At 51.8% G+C, this 20,536-nt stretch overlaps 2 protein-coding genes and 1 long non-coding RNA gene across 7 annotated transcripts in view; 2 read left to right on the top strand and 1 right to left on the bottom strand.

Moving 5' to 3' along the window:
• The window catches only part of LOC140384401 (uncharacterized), a 98,066-nt gene extending 94,543 nt beyond the window's left edge, over nucleotides 1-3,523 (top strand). The window contains exons 12-13 of the mRNA XM_072466074.1: nucleotides 385-807; nucleotides 2,830-3,523. Of these exons, the coding sequence (XP_072322175.1) occupies nucleotides 385-807; nucleotides 2,830-2,906 (500 nt within the window). The 3' untranslated portion in view covers nucleotides 2,907-3,523. The remainder of the gene's footprint in view (nucleotides 1-384; nucleotides 808-2,829) is intronic.
• Nucleotides 133-19,549, bottom strand: LOC140384406 (uncharacterized). 2 transcript variants are annotated; one of them, XR_011933054.1, is made up of 3 exons: nucleotides 18,602-19,549; nucleotides 2,854-3,034; nucleotides 133-857 (listed from the first exon to the last, which is right to left on the bottom strand). It is a non-coding gene; the product is annotated as an uncharacterized lncRNA (long non-coding RNA). The 2 variants fall into 2 exon arrangements; XR_011933053.1 differs by having other exon boundaries at nucleotides 133-3,034.
• The window catches only part of LOC140384402 (uncharacterized), a 62,367-nt gene continuing 60,337 nt past the window's right edge, over nucleotides 18,507-20,536 (top strand). For all 4 annotated transcript variants that reach the window (XM_072466075.1, XM_072466076.1, XM_072466077.1 and 1 more), the window contains exon 1: nucleotides 18,507-18,640. In XM_072466075.1, the coding sequence (XP_072322176.1) occupies nucleotides 18,589-18,640 (52 nt within the window). In that variant the 5' untranslated portion in view covers nucleotides 18,507-18,588. The remainder of the gene's footprint in view (nucleotides 18,641-20,536) is intronic.

The following is a 20,536-nucleotide window of genomic DNA, read 5'->3' on the forward strand; positions in this document are numbered from 1 at the left end:
TGAGACAGAACACTGCGTGTATTGACCCAATGAAGTCTGTCACTGATCAATACCTCATGAATCCTGATGGTTCAAATCCGACTCATTTATGAAGCTGTAATCGCATGACTAACATCAAGTTACTCACTCAAAGAGGTTCTAACAATGGCGCATCAGCCTTTTAATAAACTATTTTGGTACTCAGAGAACAACATCAATTTGAGCACAGCACACATGCACATCAGAGAATGTGAGATCGCAGCAAATGAGAACCAATTAATCATCATCTAATTCTTCAATAAATATTGCAGCCAATTCAGTTTCTAATTTGTGTCTAAATAAGAATGCTTTGGGGAGAATTGGAACAAATGGGTTTCTGTCATATTAATACATTTTCTTTTCTAGCTCCGCCCTCAATTACTGAAATCAAGAAACCGGATGAAATCAGACACAATGAGACAGCCAATCTGAGTTGGGATGTTGCTGTGTCCAGTCCAGAGGTGGTGAGCATTGTTACATCGGTGAAGAGGAAAGGAGAACGGGAAGCAAACCAGTTATTTCACTGGGAAATTCCAGTACAGCAAGTGTCGGGATCAAAGGGTGAATCAATTCCCCAAAGAAATGTGCCAGCTTGGTGCAAGAAAGATGATTCCTTCACTGCTGAGGTTCCAGATTTACAACGCACATCTGATGGATGTTTCCTTTTTCCCTGCTCCATTTCACTGAGGCCTGATATATCCAAGGACGATGGTGCTGAGTTAATCATTGAAGTTAAACAGGATTCGGAGGAAGCCCAGAGTAAAAGCACAGTACTGAAAGTCACAACAGGTAATGTCTGCACTTTACACATCACACAATCTCAGCAGGTCTGGCAGAATCTGTAGGGAGAGAAAAGAGCTAAATTTCTAGTCCAGATGACCCTTTGTCAAAGCTATAAGACAGAGAAAATGGGAAATATTTATATTGTGGAGAATGAAAGATGAGTCATAGCCACAGGAACTCAGGGAAACGGGATGAATGTTTAGATTCCTTTAGGCCATTTCAATTGCTTAAACACCTTCTCAAATGTAATAAAGAATGCCTCCACGTCCCTTTCCTCAGATGTTCCTGGGGTTTCAGTTGGAGGTGGTTGTTCCACCATCAGCACTTGTTTCAGCATCTGAGACTTCTCTTTTGTATCCCAGTCTTTTAAGCTGGTGTCCCCTGGCTCGTTCCTTCTCCCCAAAAACCCCCATACCTGCGAACACCGTTGTTTAACATGAATCTAACCAGATTTTTTTATTTTCAGAAACACTACATTAAACTTACTTAAATCTATACCTTATTTCTAACAACCAGCAATACAAATATAGATCAAATAGAACTACCTCTGCTTCCTGAAATAGTTGTCATCATTTTAGGACAAGATAAATCCCCTTTTTTGCCAGATCAGTTTTCAGTGAAATATTCTGCTTCCAACTCTACTGATGTATCCTTGCATTGAAGTACATGATGGTTCAACCACAGGAAGATCTTTTGCTCTTAAATTCCTGGGCTACTTTTATAACTGTGCTATGCAATTGGATCAATAACATTTGAATTAACTTGGCTGAGGAATATTTAGGGCAGTATGAGAAGCCTGCCAGCAGTTAATGATCACAGCGGGAAGCAATATTGTATTATTCTTACGGTCCTTAATGCAGCACTTTAAGATCCCGGACCAGACCCCAACATATGTTAGGATACCAGACTAGAACCCCAAACACTTTTACATTTGTTAATCTGTAAGGAAAGGATACTTTGCTCCAGGAGTGATTCTAATGACAAATAGGAATATGTTGTTTTAAAACAAACGTTATTATTTACGCAGGATTAAACTACATTAACATCACAGAAAATAGCTCAAAGAGTTAAACAATTCTTAACAATAAAAGGAAAAACTTTAACTTCTAATTGATAGCTTCCTTCTCTCCAATCAAGCAAAACATGTCAAAAGGCACTTATAAATAAAGTTAGCAAACATGGGGAGCAGGTTTCTCTGTCCTGCCGCAGCAGATTTCTGGTTCAGCACACCGTCGGGAGTCTTTGTTTCACAGGCTGGTCAATGGGGTTTTCCATTATGGGGCAGCCCAATGCTGTTGGGAAAGTGGTGATGTTCCCATGCACCTGCTGCCTTTGTCCTTCTCGATGGTAGAGATTGCAGATTTGGAAAGCGCCGTTGAATACATTTTGATGAATTGTTGCAGCACATACTATCGATGATACACACTGCTGCCACTGTGCATCAGTGGTGGATGGGGTGCCAATCAAGCGGGCTGATTTGTCCTGGATGGTGTTGAACTTCTTTAGTGCTGTTTGAGCTGCACTCAAGCAAACAAATGGAGAGCATTCCATCACACTCCTGACTTCTGCCTTGTAGATTTTACACAAGCTTTGAAGAGTCAGCAGGTGAGTTACTCTCTTCAGAATTTCCAGTCTCTGAACTGCTCTTGTCACCACAGCGTATGCATTGCTGGTTGAGTTCAGTTTCTGGTCAATGGTAACCCTAGACTGTTTATAGTGGGGCTATAGCAATGGTAATGCCATCAAATATGAAGGAGTTGGATTCTGTCTTGTTAGAGGTGGTCATTGCCTGGCATTTGTGTGGAACAACTGTTACTTGTCACTTAACAGTCACTGACTTCATTGCAGTGTTAATGCAAGCCTACTTGTGACACTCAGAAAGATTATTATTATTATGTATCTGATGAAGAAAGCTCTCCTGGCCAGGTTGTAAAAGTTTCAAACTGTAAATAGGAAATTCAGTTATTTTCATTGCATTTTTATGTTAAAATTTTAGCATGCCTATTCATATTTTGTTTCTTCGTACAGACAATGATCCAAGTCATCACAGACCTTTTCTGCAGCATTTCCACAAACGTTGGAATAGGTTTCAACAGGACCATTGAAGTTTGGGTAATCGAACCTCTCTGCATCAGGAAGGACCAGCTAGAACATTCTACCGTTGTGCCTAATTGAATGGTTGGCAGCCAAGTTTTGATCGAGGGTTTTCCTTAAACTATTCCACTGTGTCCTGCTGAAGAAGAATTGTTTAATTATTATATATTCTGCTCTTTCTATTGATCCTACATCAAGAAATAATTAAGCATTATTTATATGTCAGAGACTGGCTGTCCTTGTGTGCTTGTGGGTTACTAGAAATTCTCTTTGCGAGGGATATCAGAGCATTTTGTAAAAAAATAATAATTTTAGGGGTGTGTGCATTTTAATGTATTCCAGTATAAATAATAATGGCAGATTCCTTGGATTTTTACAATAGGGGGGCATTTTACACTAAGTTTGGTGCTAAGATTCCAGTTTGGAAACCTTAATACTGCCAACATAATTTTTAATCATGTGAATCCACAATCTGATGGCAGTCATATTTGGCCACAGTATTGTAAAAGGAATTTAAAACACTCTCTTAAAGAAGAGTTTAAACATGTTTTGCCATCACACATTCCTAACTTTTATCTTACAGTATCAGTGAAGTGAATGTTCAAAGACTGCTTAGGGGTCACAGTTTTTTAAAAATAAAGTTAGAGTATCCAATTCATTTTTTCCAATTCTGGGCAATTTGGCGTGGCCGATCCACCTAACCAGCATATCTTTGCGTTGTGGGGTGAAACCCACACAAACACTGGGAGAATGTGCAAACTCCACACGGACAGTGACCCAGAACCAGGATCGAACCTGGGAACTTGGCGCCGTGAGGCAACAGGGATAACCCACTGCGCCACCGTGCTGCCCTTAGAGGTTGCAGTTGAATTGTTACATTTCAAAGCTGCAGTTGACATGCCAAGCTGTTGTAATCTTCCAGTTGCTTCTGAAAATATTAAACTTCTTGCCATATCATTACTCTGGAATTAAGGGGTGGATTCCCCGTTGCCCACCGCCGGTTTTTGGTGGGAGAATCAAACAATGGGCAAAAATCTGGATTGGCGCCTGTTCCGGTCCCCCGCTGGTGGCAGCATCGTGGTTGACACCCCACACCAACGGTAGGATGCAAATAGGTTAAATTGATCTATTTGCATCCTATTAATGGGCTGGACACTGGATTCTCAGCACTTCCGTGATCCTCCGGCGCCCTGGACTGGGATTCACACAGGCATGGATTGGTGCAAGTATTTGACAGCGAGGCCCTGGCACAATGGGCCAAGGGGTTAAGTATTTAAGGTAGCTTCCCCGTGTCTGCGTGGGTTTCACCCCCACAACCTAAAACATGTGAAGGTTGGGTGGATTGGCCATGCTAAATTGCCCCTTAATTGGAAAAAAAGTAATTGGGTACTCAAAATCTTTTTTAAAGCGTATTTAAGGTAGCTACTCCCAAAGTCCATCAGAAGGCCCCCTTCCCTCCACAATTCAAATTCTGCCCACCTGAACCCGCAGCTCCCCAATCAGACTCTCCACCAGATCCCGCATCAGAGAGCCCCATCAGACCCCACCCCACCTCCCCACCACCACCATAGACCTCGACCTTCAGCCCCAGAGATACCCAAATGCATATAAACATTGCAGTTAGATTCAAAGAAGGCTACTTGAGGTGCATTCAACTGTGAAGGAAAATTAAAATAAACAACACATAACAGAGGAACCCCAATAAAAGAGACCCCCAAAACAGAGACCTTCACCAGAGGCCCCCTCATATCAGGGAACCTTCCATATCAGAGAACCCCTTGACAAAGAACCCTCCATATGAGCACACACCACCATATCAGTGAACTCCCCATATGAGAGAGCTCCCTCCCATAATAGAGACATTCTCATCCCTGCCTGGAAACTAAGGCGCAGTCCAGGCAGAGAAAGTGAAGAAATATCACTGTATTTTCACTCACGCATATGTCTGAAAAGCAGCAGCTGTAACTTCATAGAAAGCCAAAACCACATGATATGGCTTTAAATCCCCTCAGAATCTTTGCTGCGCAATGCTTCTATTCACCTCAAAGAGAAATCGCTTTCAGTAGGCTGTAATTGACAGCTTCTGGACAGCCTAATGCTGCGTTGTTTCTTTTCATTTTCCTTCACGGTTGAATGCATCTCAAGTAGCCTGTTTTGAACCTAATTGCAATAAGAATCTAGGAATTAAGGGCTTTCACTTCCTTATTTTCCTCAGAAAGCATTTAACTGCTTTTCATGTGGTCATGAGCTGTCAATTGTAGTTAGAAGATTATAAACATGTCTAAAACTGATTAATTATTGTTTTTGTAAAATAATGGGCGGGATTCTCCATCGGCTGATGCTGGAATCGGGAAACGCAATTGGGCAGAGAATCGGTTTTGCCACCGAAATACTTGCGGGCATCGGTTTCATGCCAAATTGCAATTCTCCTTGATAGTGGCGTCAATGTGTTCCACTCTGTATGTACAGTAAAGGTCATTACCATATAGTTGGTGGGCCTGACCCGGTATTCTCCGAGGCCTCCGTGATGCGCCGCATGCACCAGGACAAATTCCCGATGGCAGGTTCACTTGTGCTTTTAAAAAATCATGAAACAGGCACCGTGGCTGCTGAGGGAGAGAGAGGGAGTACGGAAAGTGTCCAAAATTGTCATAGTTTTCTGACAGTCATGCCGCTGGCTGGCGGACTTCTGTCAGGGTTGAGGAGAGTAGCAGGAGTGGCCAGGAGGTGGGCTGTGGGGTCTGGGTGGACAGGCATAGAACACCATTACTATGGCCTGCAAGGCACCCATGCAGCTGCACACACCGCTGATTGCCCACTGTGAACTTAGGGCCACAGGTCATATGCGTGTGTTCCCCAGGCCACCCCCACCCCCCCTAGGTGCCAATCCATCAGTGGGATGGGCATGCTCTAACGCAACCAGTGCCATCTTGTTGGCTGAGATGAGTATGTGTGGGGAGTAAAGTGCGTATATGCAGGTGCAGCTTGTCAGCCTCCTGAGTGTCAACTGTGAATCTGCACCGTTTCTCAAAGGAATCGATTGGTTCCACGTGGCACGGGTGCTAGCCCCTCAATGGTCACTGAATCGGTCCAGGTGGGGCTTCAGTTTTGCTGTTGTGGAAGTCCATGAATCCTGCCCCAGCGTCACCACATAGTCTCAGGAACAGAGAATTTAGCTGCATGTCTTTCCCAGGAATATCAATCAGAGTTTGTGCATTAACTCTTTGAGGGGCAGTTTCTTTTCAAACACGAATTCTTCCAGAATGTTCTTAGTCCTTGAAGGTGATCCATTTTCTGTGCTTAAGTGTTCATGATAATATTCATTTCCACCTCATTTTCAAATGTTTCAGTGAACAGTGGTTTTCCCAATGCTTCTTAATGTTTACTGAAATGATTGTCACATTAAATGCATGTTGCTGAAAAGAGAGATATGCTGCTGAAACCTTTCACCTTGCACTCATCAGCACAACCATTCCCAAATTTCAAAAAATCACAACAATTTGTGCTACAGGAGAGATTGATTCTCAAGTCAACTCTGACTGGCGAGGTGTTGGGCCAGGGCCGCTGTCCAATGAATTTACCTATCATCTCCCCATGTGGCGTTGGGCATTCTGAGCCATCAAAATGCCTCTGGAGGTGGGAAGTGGCCATGATAAATTGCCCTTAGTGTCCAAAATTACCCTTAGTGTTGGGTGGGATTACTGGGTTATGGGGATAGGGTGGAGGTGTTGACCTTGGGTAGGGTGCTCTTTCCAAGAGCCGGTGCAGACTCGATGGGCCGAATGGCCTCCTTCTGCACTGTAAATTCTATGTAAAGTGACTCATAATTGGCCACTTAAGTGGCTCAGCATGTTTTCTGTCAGTGGCAATATGGCATGGGGGCTGGAAGACATTAGGCAGCATTCGTGGCACTCCCCCCCCCCCCCCCTCTGCCCCCCCCCCCCCCCAATAGATTTTACCAGCTCTCACACCTTCCAAGGAAGAATCATCCCATGGATTTGAGATGTGAATAAGACAGCCTTTCAAACCAGTAAGCTCTGTATATGCTCAAGCTGTATATCTTTGCATCAGATTGTAAACTAATTTTATCAGGAAATCACATTGAATAAATGTTTATAACAAAATTGAAGAAGTACAGAAGTGGCATGTTTGGATTTATTTAAAACAATTTATAGTCCCTGTGATAACATTAATGGAGAGTTGAAATTTGCCTGTTTCGCACCAGATGCTCGAAATTGTGGGGAATAAACCTGGCAGTGGAAGTGTGTTAATGAGGTGTTCCTGAGATTCATTGATGGACACCACTGGAAACAGTGCTCCCATTGCTTCAGGGACGTGAATTTCATTAAAATTGCAAAACGTTTTTAAAATCAAGCCTCAAATTTCAGTGGGAGTGTGAAATCATCAGAGTATGCCGGAGAAAGCAGGCATATAGTTCCTCTCAGCAAACTACATCACTGCCTCGAAATCCTCTCAAAGCTACATCGCCCACAGACTGGAATTATCTTGATTTTTCTTCATTTTACATTTCCTTCAGTTACATTTATTTGGGAACATTGTAATTTTCTCATGAACACCTACCAGGAATGGTAGCTTCACTGTGTCTTCCATCTTAAATAGGACAGGCATTGTTTTGGAATTTCTCTCCTCCTCAGGGATAAGGAGAGGTTTCAGGAGATTCCTCAGTAGGATGTCTATCTGTGTCTGAGACAGGTAGGCTCACTTCATAGCCTTTCGCACATAAACTAGGCTGGCACTGTCCAAGGTCTCACCGATGAAACTGAAAATCTGTCTCGTCTCTCAGATGGATGTGAAAGATTTCCAGGCATTACTTGAAGCAAAGCATCTTGATGTTTTGACCAATATTTATCCATCAAACTACAACATGTAAATAAAGATTGTATGGCTATTTATTATGTTGCTTTGGAAACATCCATTCTGCATATTGACTGCAATGTTTGCTTACATCACACTGGTGGCTAAATTTCAAAACTATATAAATTGGATGAAAGGGGGTCATCGGGTTTGCCATTGCAAGGCACTGTCACCACAGAAAACCAGTCTAGGCTGAAGAGGTTGAAATGACACAACAAAATGTCAGTCTTCCGAAGCTCTGCATCGAGTGTATGGTTCATGTACATGCCATGAACTGTTTCCTCGCACGTTCCTTGCAGATTGACCAAGGTGTGAGGTGAAGCACTTAGGCAACTGAGTAGCTTGTTGATTGCTGCACCTCTGTGTCCATACAGTAGCAAACCACAACACAGAACAAACTTTGACTTTATAGAAGATATGCCTGTTCTGCATATCACCCAAGAATGGGTTCTCTACAGCCAGTTTTTCTGCTGTATTATTTATCTTGGTGTTGCTGCTTCTCAACTTGAATTATTTAATATTCCTACCATGATCTCAGCTGCCAAATGCAGCAATACATTAACAAACAATAGATTTTTATGAATTTAACAGCTACAAAATAAATGAATAAATGATTAAAGTTTTGCAGTAAACATGAAGGTAAATTAAGTCATTGGCCTGCCAGTGGGAAGATAAAGTGCTACTGCAGAAAAAGTTTATCGGATTACCCCAAAGCTTTCAAACATGGAATTGTGGGAATTACGACAGACATGTATAGGACAAACAGGGAGCAGCATTGCCTTGTGCATAACATGGGCGGGTTCCTGGCTCTCCAGCCACGTGTTTCTTGGTGGCGCGCCATTTGCTAGTGGCTGGATTCTCTAGTCTCACTACTTGTCAATGGGATTTCCCATTAAAGCCACCCACGCTGATGGGAAACCCACAAGCTGCCGCTGGGAAAAGAGAATCCCAATGGCCAGAGAATTCCGGCCCACACATTTTGAAATACAGACAATAATTGTTATTGGAGGCAACATAAACTGCACAGTGCCTCCACATCACTCTTCCAGCTTTAGTTGTGTTATGTTGCTTGGAATGTTGCTCATCCCCCTTCCATTACTCCTTCCTCACTGAAAGGAAAATCACCAGATGGCAATGACTGAGCTGGGCAATGTGGATCACTATGTGCAACAAATGATTTCTTGATCTCATTCCCACATTTGAATGTGTTTTGTTTTCTCCTGTTTTCGTGATCCTCCTTTTAACTTTTTTCTGTACTACCACAGCACATCAGGCTTGAACCACTGGCTAGCAATGCAGAAGTCAAGTCAAGGTGCAGTATGACCAGCAGACTGTTCGCAACTTCCACTGATACAAAAGGCCTGGACTTTCATGCTGAAAACCACCCACTTTGAATCTGGCAAGTCGAGTGGGAGAGGCCTCTCAGCTAAAGCTCTTTACCTGAACTGGCCACGTTGATTTGTGTCATGAAGCCTCTGTTGAGCAAATAATTATGCTGACAGCATGCCCACCAGAATTGGCTGAGTATGCAGGAGGGTGGATGGGGTATGTGTGAGAGAGAAATGACTATGTACAAGTAAACAGGGCCGTGATTCTAAAGCATGGACTTGACTTGGAATCATGGACTCTTATTTGAAGCTGCATTTCTGAGCAGTCAGGATTGTTTTGCAACATTCCAATGTCTTGAGTCAGCAACTGCTGACAGTACAGAAATAAAAGCAGCTCTCATACCCTCTCCAAATCTTTGGTCAGTGGCCACATTAATCTCCTGGACTGACAGTCACCAGGATTTCCCACACCTTCATTCCTGCTTTCCTCATTGCTTTGCAGATGTAGGTTCTCAACTCCTCCAATTTTCCCGTCATCAGCACCGTGAGACACAAGACTGTCTCTGCAGCCTGTATGTGAGACTAGTGCTCCTGAATCATTTCAATCTAACAGTTTAGAACACCGAGAATCCACCTGGGAACCCTCAGCTGTGGACTCTTACATTTGCCAGCTCTGTGGAGAGTGAGGAGACGTCCTTAAATTTGAAGGCCATCTCCCCCAGTTCACTGCTGCTCAGGAATCTGCTCTGGAAAATGTACTCTTTGTCAGTCTGACTGTTCCCTGAAAGGAACCCCGAGCACTTACTGAGTAAAATCGACGCCATGATAGAACGAGTGGACAAGTACAAAGTCTTTCTGGAGGCAGCTACTCTGATCCTTCTTTCTATAAGCATTCAGCACCTTTGAGGGAGGCAAAAAACAAAAACTTGAAAACTGTGTACTCAGAGACCATGGGATCCAGGGTAATTTGGCAAATTGGATCCAGAATTTGCTTGGTGGCAGGATGCATAGGGTTGTGTTGGTCGAAGGTTGTTTTTAATGGCTGGAAGCCTGGGCGTCATTCTCCGACCCCCCAGAGGGTCGGAGAATGCCCGTTGGCCGCCGTGAAACCCGCCCCCGCCCCCGCCGAAGTCTCCGAAGGGAGAAAAGTCGGCGGGGCGTTAATGGCGCCGCTGCCGCGGAGAATGTCACGGGTCTGCGCAAGGCAGCCGATTTTCGGCCTGCCGATATTCTCCCTTCCGGATGGGCCGAAGTCCCGTCGACGTGATGACCGTTCACGTCGACGTGAATCAAACCTCCTTTTCATCGGCATGACCCGGTGCTCCAGGCTCACGCCGACCAGCGTGGAGGTGAGTGACGGCCTGGGGGGTTGGCTCTGGGCAGGAAATGGCGTGGCCGCAGACTGATTGCGTGAGGAGAGGTGTGTCTCGGCTTGTGTGTGTGTGTGTGCGGCGGGGGGGTGGGGGGGGGGTGGTTAGAGTAGGCTGGGCTCCGGGGGAGTGCCGGGAGGGGGTCCGTGCCGGGGTGGAGGTTGGGGGGGGGGTCCGTGCCGGGGTGGAGGTTGGGAGTTGGGGGGGGGTCCGTGCTGGGGTGGAGGTTGGGGGTTGTCCGTGCTGGGGTGGAGGTTGGGGGGGGGAGTCCGTGCCGGGGTAGAGGTTGGGGGGGGGTCCGTGCTGGGGTGGAGGTTGGGGGTTGGGGGGGTCCGTGCTGGGGTGGAGGTTGGGGAGGGGGTCCGTGCCGGGGTGGAGGTTGGGGGGGGGGTCCGTGCCGGGGTGGAGGTTGGGGGTTGGCGGGGGTCTGTGCTGTCGTGGAGTTTGGGGGGGGTTCCGTGCCGGGGTGGAGGTTGGTGGTTGGGGGGGGTCCGTGCTGGGGTGGAGGTTGGGGGGGGGGTCCGTGCCGGGGTGGAGGTTGGGGGGGGGGGTCCGTGCCGGGGTGGAGGTTGGGGGGGGTCCGTGCTGGGGTGGAGGTTGGGGGGGATGTCCATGCCGGGGTGGAGGTTGGGGGTAGGGGGGGGGTCCGTGCTTGGGTGGAGGTTGGGGGGGGGTCCGTGCCGGGGTGGAGGTTGGGGAGGGGGTCCGTGCCGGGGTGGAGGTTGGGGAGGGGGTCCGTGCCGGGGTGGAGGTTGGGGGGGGTCCGTGCTGGGGTGGAGGTTGGGGGTTGGGGGGGGTCCGTGCTGGGGTGGAGGTTGGGGGGGGGGAAGTCCGTGCCGGGGTGGAGGTTGGGGGGGTCCGTGCTGGGGTGGAGGTTGGGGGTTGGGGGGGGTCCGTGCTGGGGTGGAGGTTGGGGAGGGGGTCCGTGCCGGGGTGGAGGTTGGGGAGGGGGTCCGTGCCGGGGTGGAGGTTGGGGGGGGGTCTGTGCTGGGGTGGAGATTGGGGAGGGGGTCCGTGCCGGGGTGGAGGTTGGGGGGGGGGTCCGTGCCGGGGTGGAGGTTGGGGGGCGTCCGTGCTGGGGTGGAGGTTGGGGGGGGAGTCCGTGCCGGGGTGGAGGTTGGGGGTTGGGAGGGGTCCGTGCTGGTGTGAAGATTGGGGGTGGGGTCCGTGCCGGGGTGGAGGTTGGGTGTTGGGGGGGGTCCGTGCTGGGGTGGAGGTTGGGGGGGGGGTCCGTGCCAGGGTGGAAGTTGGGGGTTGGGGGGGTCCGTGCTGGGGTGGAGGTTGGGGGGGGCGGTCCGTGCCGGGGTGGAGGTTGGGGGGGGGGGTCCGTGCCGGGGTGGAGTTTGGGGGTTGGGCGGGGTCCGTGCTGGGGTGGAGGTTGGGGGGGGGGGTCCGTGCCGGGGTGGAGGTTGGGGGTTGGGGGGGGTCCGTGCTGGGGTGGAGGTTGGGGGGGGGGGTCCGTGCCGGGGTGGAGGTTGGGGGGGGGTCCGTGCCGAGGAGGGTGATGGGAGGGCAAGTGTGTTGGTCCAACTGGCCAGGTGCCAGCCTCCAACAGTTGGACCCATGCGGTCCATGCCACCTGGCTGGGGGGAGGAGGGGATATGGGCAATGATGACATGTCGTCGTTCCCCTCCCCCCCACCAGGCCATCAGATCATCCAGCGATGTTGGCCGCCGTGGTGGCAGCCGCTCATGTCTATGTTGCCCTGGATGAGGAGGAGGAGGAGGAGGAGGAGCGTGCCAGAGAGGTGGCGCAGGCTGCCGCAGAGGGACAGGCGGCAGCCGCCCAGGCTGGAGGGACACCTGACCGACAGGACGAGGAGGGGGAGGAGGACGTCGCGGCCCCACGGCAACGGAGGCACCCGAGGGCGCCCCGTGTGTACCGGCCCCGGCAATCATACCAGGACCTCACGGACCGGGAATGCAGGAGGAGACTCCGGATGAGCCGGGAAACCGTGGCACACATCTGCCACCTTCTGGCACACCTGTCACCGCGTGGCACTGGCGGGGGACACCCTCTCCCCATGTCCGTCAAGGTTACGGTGGCCCTGAACTTTTATGCAACAGGGTCATTCCAGGCACCGAGTGGGGACATGTCCGGCATATCGCAGACATCGGTGCACCGGTGCATCCGGGCAGTGACAGATTCCCTTTATGCCATGGCGCACCGCTACATCCGCTTCCCCGTGGACCGGGCCAGCCAAGATGCCCGGGCCGTGGGCTTCTCTGCCGTGGCCGGGTTCCCCATGGTCCAGGGCGCGATCGATCGGATGCACGTCGCCGTGCGGCCACCTGCAGATAACAGGGCCGTGTTCACTAATAGGAAGGGGACCTATTCGATGAACGTACAGGTGGTCTGCGACCACAGCATGATGATCCTGCACGTCTGCGTCCATCACCCAGGCAGCGTACACGACTCATTTGTGTTGTTGCGGTCATCCATCCCCGGCATGTACGAGGGACGCCATCCCCGGCTGAGGGGTTGGTTGCTGGGCGACAGGGGCTACCCATTGCGATCGTGGCTGATGACGCCTATACGGAGGCCACGCAATGAGGCGGAGAACCGCTACAATGACGCCCATGTAGCGACAAGGGGAGTGATCGAGAGATGCTTTGGCGTGCTGAAGATGCGTTTCAGGTGCCTGGACCTCTCTGGGGGCGCCCTCCAGTATCGGTCAGATAGGGTCGGCCGCATCATTGTGGTGTGCTGCGTCCTGCACAACATAGCCCAGCAGAGGGGCGATGTGCTGCAGGCAGAGGAGGGCGGAGTGGAGGAGCAGCAGGAAGAGGCACAGTCCTCCCCAGATGAGGGGGATGGGGGCAATGGTCAGGGCAGACGGGGTAGACACAGGCGGGTGGCTGTCCACCATTACCGGCTGGCCCAGCGGGCACGGGACAGACTGATAGACGCCCGCTTCACTGACTAGATGGGCGTGGGAATCAGGTCGTATGGCCACAGACCGCACACCATGGCAACAGCCGACCACCCACACCCCCCACCCATCCACCCACCCAGCACCCTCACCCCCCTCCCCAACCCCACCCACCCCACCCGCATGCACACCACCCCCCCCATTGCCGATCCACCGGCGGCACAACGGGCCGGGCTCACACAGTTGCGGGTGGACGCGTGTCTATCGCAGGCCATGGAGGATGATGACAACCCGCTCTGCGATGAGCTCCTGGCTCTACATCGTTGGACTATGTCTGACCCATGGCCACAGTACCACCATCCACCCGGACCATCCCTGCATGCGGCTGTGACACTGCAGCGCACGGTCCCGTCCTCTGCCCGGGGGATGTTGATGGTGGCCCAGGGGGAAGGGGGCAGACTCACCTGGGGCTGAGGTAAGACCACCCCTCACACACACACTTGTGCTCAACGTACATGACACGCCCGCACACTTTGGACAGAGCACAAAGGCAGCTTCGGTAGGTGTAACATTGACTTTAATAACCAAAGGAGTTCATGCACGTGCCCTAGCCCCTAAAACTCATCTGTGCCCTGCACCCGTGCCAACTTACTCAGTGTCTAATTGTTTGTCCTTACGGGCCCTTTGACTACGTCTACGTGGTTCCCCAGACGGTACAGCAGAACTGGAGGTGGACTCCTGTGATTCCTGCCCTCTGACGCTGGATCCCTTTGGCGGCCGTTTCCTGGGGCGTCCTGGCCTAGATGGTCCAGGCTGCGGCCCGGGCGACTGGGATGGCGAGCTGCCAGCCTGTCCTGCCCGTTGCCCACCCGATGCACCTGGGATGGAAGGGGGGGAGTCCGAGGTGTCGCGGTGTACCGGGACCTCCCCTACAGAGGGAGCCGGGACGGACCACACCACCTCCTCCTCCCTCGGGGTGCCCGATGGCCCCCAGGCCTCTACATGGGTGGGGGATGCGAACGGACTGGCCATCCGACGCCCCCCCAACATCTGGCGCTACCAGTCCTGGAGGCCCGTGCTGGTATCGACAGGGGTCTGCAGGTTTGCAGCCATGGAGCCCAGGGTGTTGGCAAACCCTGTCTGTGACAGTGCGACGCCGGCTCGCACATGGCCACTGGCGCCGATGCCCTCAGCGATTGCCTGCTGAGACTGGGCCATGGCCTGCAGAGACTGGCCCATGGCCTGCTGAGACTGGGCCATGGCCTGCAGACACTGGGCTATGGCGTTGAGCGCCTCTGCCATCTGGCGCTGGCACTGGCTCATGGCCTCCTGTGAGAGGGCAGCCATTTCCTGGGCCACAGACGCCGCCTGCACGGAAGGCCCCAGGCCTCGCAAACCGTTCCCCATGTCTGACACCGTCGCAACCATTGCCTCCACCGCGGACGCCACCCGTGCGGTGTCAGCCTGGGTGGCACGCATGACCGGGACCACTCCCAGCTCCTGGACGCGGGTGGACTCCTCCACCTGCGACCGCAGCCGCCGCAAGCCACCCGTCACCCTCTTCGCTCGTCTCCGGGTCGGTGTTTGCATCGGATCTATGTGTGGGTGTGGTAACTGCAGGAACCCGGGATCCATCTGGGCGGCAGATGTTCGCTTGGCCTGGGCTGCCCTCCGACCGCCCGGTCCCTCTGCTGCTCCTACCTCCACCTGCTGTACCGGGACGGCTGTGTTGTGCGCACCAGTGAGTGTACCAGACGCCTCATCACTAAAGTGCCCAACCGTGGTGAGTGTCTCTGCGATGGTGGAGGGTGTTGGTGACAGCAGTGGCGTTGTGTCGTGCTCTTCGTCCCACTCTGAGTCCATGGCATTTTGGGGTGGGGGTTCGTCTCCACCCATCCAGTCTGAGTCACTGTCCGGTATTTCGTCTTCCTGGGTAGTGCTGTCCCGGGTAGTGCTGTCCCGGGTAGGGGTGTCCTGGGTAGTGGTGTCCTGGGTAGTGGTGTCCTGGGTAGTGGTGTCCTGGGTAGTGGTGTCCTGGCTCGGATGTGACGGGGGCCTGCCCCCCTCATCGCTGGGTGGTCGCTCCCGCACGTGACGGGGGTGTCGTCTCCCTGTTGCTCCAGGTCTCTCCGTCTCCCATGGTGTGCGAGGGGCATCCTGCGGGCGTCGCATGCTGGAGGGTCCGGGTCTCTCCGTCTCCCGTGGTGTGCGAGGGGCATCCTGCGGGCGTCGCATGCTGGAGGGTCCGGGTCTCTCCGTCTCCCGTGGTGTGCGAGGGGCATCCTGCGGGCGTCGCATGCTGGAGGGTCCGGGTCACTCCGTCTCCCGTGGTCTCCGAGGGGCATCCTGCGGGCGTCGCATGCTGGAGGGTCCGGGTCTCTCCGTCTCCCGTGGTCTCCGAGGGGCATCCTGCGGGCGTCGCATGCTGGAGGGTGCGGGTCTCTCCGTCTCCTGTGGTCTCAGAGGGGCATCCTGCGGGCGGTGTGCATCTGCGGGGATGGGTGCCTGGACGTTTGGTCCTGCGATACACAATGAAGCATGCATGGTTAGACATCAGGCAGTGATCATGTGATACGGGGAGGGGGATATAGGGGGGGGGGGGGATATGGGGACGGGCTGTCGGTGGCTCACTTGCTGGTGGGCCCCCGACCTCTGCATCAGCAACCACCCGATCCTCAGGTCCGCCAGCCAGTTCCAGGGCCCTTTCCTCGTGTACGGTCAGTGGCCTCTCATCAGCGGGCCCTCCTCCAGTCCTCACATGCTCCCTATTGTTGTGTGCGCGCTTCTCCTGTGGGGGGGGGGGGGGGGGGGATGGTGGCAGGGGTGAACGGCAACAGTGTTAGGCAGGTATATGAATGCACACCATCGGTTGCGCGTACATTGCAGAGGTTAAGGTTAGGGCTGGATTCACTTGGGGATATGGGGGATATGGGGGAGGGGGGAATATGGGGGTGGGGGGGGATATGGGGGATATGGGGGAGGGGGGATATGGGGGAGGGGGGGATATGGGGATATGGGGGAGGGGGGATATGGGGGAGGGGGGATATGGGGGAGGGGGATATGGGGGCGGGGGGGATATGGGGGATATGGGGGAGGGGGGATATGGGGGAGGGGGGATATGGGGAGGGGGGATATGGGGGATATGGGGGAGGGGGGATATGGGGGAGGGGGGATATGGGGGAGGGGGGATATGGGGGAGGGGGGGTATGGGGGAGGGGGGATGTGGGGGATATGGGGGAGGGGGGATATGGGGGAGGGGGGATATGGGGGATATAGGGGAGGGGGGATATGGGGAGGGGGATGTGGGGGATATGGGGGAGGGGGGATATAGGGGAGGGGGGATATGGGGAGGGGGGATATGGGGGAGGGGGGATGTGGGGGATATGGGGGAGGGGGGATATGGGGAGGGGGGGATATGGGGGAGGGGGGATATGGGGGATATGGGGGAGGGGGGATATGGGGGATATGGGGGAGGGGGGATATGGGGGAGGGGGGGATATGGGGAGGGGGGATAAGGGGGAGGGGGGATATGGGGGATATTGGGGAGGGGGGATATGTTGGAGGGGGGATATGGGGAGGGGGGATATGGGGGAGGGGGGATATGGGGGATATGGGGGAGGGGGATATGGGGGAGGGGGATATGGGGGAGGGGGGAAATGGGGAGGCGGGATATGGGGGAGGGGGGATAAGGGGGATATGGGGAGGGGGATATGGGGGATATGGGGAGGGGGGATATGGGGGAGGGGGGATATGGGGGAGGGGGGATATGGGGGAGGGGGGATATGGGGATATGGGGGAGGGGGGATATGGGGGAGGGGGGATATGGGGAGGGGGATATGGGGGAGGGGGGATATGGGGAGGGGGGTATATGGGGGAGGCTCACCCTGCCTGCTCTGACGAGGTCGTTCACCTTCTTGTGGCACTGGGTGCCTGTCCGTGGTGTCAGGGCCACAGCGTTGACGGCCTCCGCCACTTCCCTCCACAGACGCCGGCTGTGGCGTGGGGCAACTCTGCGGCCGTGCCCGGGATACAGGGCGTCCCTCCTCAGCTCCACCGCGTCCAGGAGCGCCTCCACATCGCGTGACTCGAACCTCGGGGCTGAGCGACGGCCAGCCATCCAGTCGGGTGTTGCGGTCGGGTGTTCCGGTCGGGTGGGGGGGAGCAGCGCAGCCTTATGAGCCGTCACGCCGTGCAGCGCGTATGACGCTGCACGGCGTGAACCACTGCGCAAGCGCGGATCCCGTTACGTCGCTGCTAGCCTATTTTGGGCCGGAGACTATCGACCCATTTTTATGACGTGACGCAAGTGGGATTTGCGCCGTTTTTTGCGCCGATCGGCGGACTTTCCGCCGATAACGGAGAATTTCGCCCCCTGTGTCCAGGATTCCTTCCAGTAGTTTCCCCACCAAGTTAGGCCTGTAATTTCTTGGTTTGTCCGTAGCACCCTTCTTGGAACGTAGATAGATGTTTGATGGTCGGCACAGACACGATGAGCCGAAGGGCCTCTTTCTGTGCTATAAAACTGATTCCTCTGAGGCTGAATTTAACAAATCTTTTTTTCCACCACATGTTCCTCCAGGTGCTTCACGATGTACAAAAGACACCTTAGTCCTTGAGGACCATCGGCTGCTCTCACCTTTTGAGAGAGCGCTGACTGGTGGTGATTCCACCTGAGAGTCGCCACACCTGAGGCGAAGGGTAAGGTTGAGAAGGGGATCTTCATGGAAGGCCTCAGCCGGTACGGGAATTGAGCCCGTGATGTTGGCGTAGCTCCGCATGACGAACTAGCCGCCCAGCCCAAGTGAACTAACTGACCCCTGGTGCGATTATAAACATCAGCTGGGCTATGTTGAGAAATGTGTATTTGGGAATATGTGTTTTGAGAGTCGATTAATAATAATAATTTTTATTGTCACAAGTGGGCTTACATTAACACTGCAGTTGGAGCTACTGTGAAAAAAACCGACGCTGTGTAAAAGTTTAATCAGGTGAACAATCACTTCTGTCGAGGATAAGCAAGAAAACGTCCTTACATATAACATTAAAGGGAACAAAATATATGTCAGCCTGCAGCCATTCCACTGCCTATTTTTTAAATCACCGCCTTGTTCATAATCATTCGAGGAACAGAAAGAACTGGGCGTGAACAGTGAAATGAAAGTAAAACAAATCAAAGTCCAAATAGTTTTGGGAATAATCTTCGAGAGTCAATTCCCGGGACAAAAAGTTTGTACTTTCCAGCTGAAAGATGAAGATTTTACCTTTGTTTGTTGTCGCCGTGTCTTTCATTTCATTAACCGGTAAGAGAGCTCTGCTTTGGCGCCTGCTCTGCTGACTGGAAATCCTAAACAAACTTCCGTGTCGGCTTCAGGGTCACTAATTCCATCTTTCTTTTACCTCGGGCAATTTTCCGATCTCGCACAAAACGTTCAATCCCGGGGCATTAAAGTGACTTTTCCCCTTAACTCTATTTATAAGCGTCTGTGCAATAAGTTTTTTTTTAAATAATTCGGAGACGCTGATAAACTGCAGGTTTTCAGAGATATCTCATTGCAACGCCGGGACTACCAGTTCCCCCAAAAGAGGAATTTTAGCTTCATTTTCCTTTCAGTTTCTCCATCCAGTCAATGTTGCTGATCTGATTTTTCTTGTTATTTATAAAGGTTCGAACACTTTCCGTCAAAGTTTCCTTTTTTTTTAAAGAAATGAAGCTAAAATTATTTCTGATTCGGTTATTTTCAGCCGAGGAGATTTCTGTGATTTGAGTGAGACTCACTTCACTTACTCAGCTTGTCTTGTGCTGAGTAAGGACACCAGGAGGTCGTTGTGATCTCTGACCGCACAGTAACTTCCACAGTTCCCAAGTCAGCATCTCTCCCCACAGATGCTGTCAGACCTGCTGAGGTTGTCCAGTATGCTCTGTTTTTGTTTGATTCCAGCATCCGCAGTAATTTGCTGAAAAAAAACAGTTGGTGTGGAGTTTAATCCGGCCTCTACACACCTCACAAACCACTGATACAATAGTAGAGTATCATATTTCATTGATATTTTTGATACTTAAGAATTTTGCCCACTCAAACTCATACTTTTCAAAAATACAAGAATTATTCCCATTATAACGAGTAAGTACTCTTTCAATCGTGAAGTTGCTGTCCTAAGTTTTTAATGTCGTTCAGTAGGCGATAGTAATGACAGTGAAACTGTCAGCGTTTCCCATAAATACTCCTCTGAAGCTTCCAGAAACTTTTGGAGCCGCCACATTGCACAGCTAAACATGGAAATCCAGAACCTGCCGTCAATGATGTCACGTGACTCCGGAGAAGATGCACTCGTGAGGTTCTCCAGAAGTGCAAATCAATGGAAAATCATTGAGACAGCGAGAACTCCAACTCTTATACTCTCAGCCTTGCTGTTAAAATCTTCTCGAATCAGCTGCAACTGTGCTTTTAATGGTGTACCAGGTTCATAATTACTGTTGAAAGCCTTGTTGGTCTTGATTGGATTGGATTTGTTTATTGTCACGTGTAACGAGGTACAGTGAAAATTATTTTTCTGCGTGCAGCTCAAACAGATCATTTAGTACATGTAAAGAACAGAAAATACATAATAGGGCAACACAAGGTACACAGTGTAAATACATAGACACCGGCATCGGGTGAAGCATACAGGATCGCAGTATTAATCAGAGGGTCATTTAGGAGTCTGGTAACAGCAGGAAAGTAGCTGTTTTTGAATCTGTTTGTGCGTGTTCTCAGACTTTTATATCTCCTGCCCGATGGAAGAAGTTGGAAGAGTGAGTTAGCCGGGTGGGAGGGGTCTTTGATTATGCTGCCTGCTTTCCCAAGGCAGTGGGAGGTGTAGATAGAGTCAATGAATGGAGTCAAGGTTTGTGTGATGGACTGGGCTGTGTTCACGACTCTCTGAAGTTTCTTGCGGTCTTGGGCCGAGCAGTTGCCATACCAGGCTGTGATGCAGCAAGATAGGATGTTTTCTATAGTGCACCTGTAAAAGTTGGTAAGAGTCAGTGTGGACATGCCAAATTTCCTTAGTTTCCTGAGGAAGTATAGGCGCTGCTGTGCTTTCTTGGTGGTAGCGCGACGTGGGTGGACTAGGAAAGATCTTTGGTGATATGCATACCTGGGAATTTGAAGCTGTCAACCTTCTCCACCTTGGCCCGTTGATGCAGGCAGGGGTGT

The sequence above is a fragment of the Scyliorhinus torazame genome, chromosome 10 (assembly GCF_047496885.1).
Source record: "Scyliorhinus torazame isolate Kashiwa2021f chromosome 10, sScyTor2.1, whole genome shotgun sequence".
Classification (NCBI taxonomy): domain Eukaryota; kingdom Metazoa; phylum Chordata; class Chondrichthyes; order Carcharhiniformes; family Scyliorhinidae; genus Scyliorhinus; species Scyliorhinus torazame.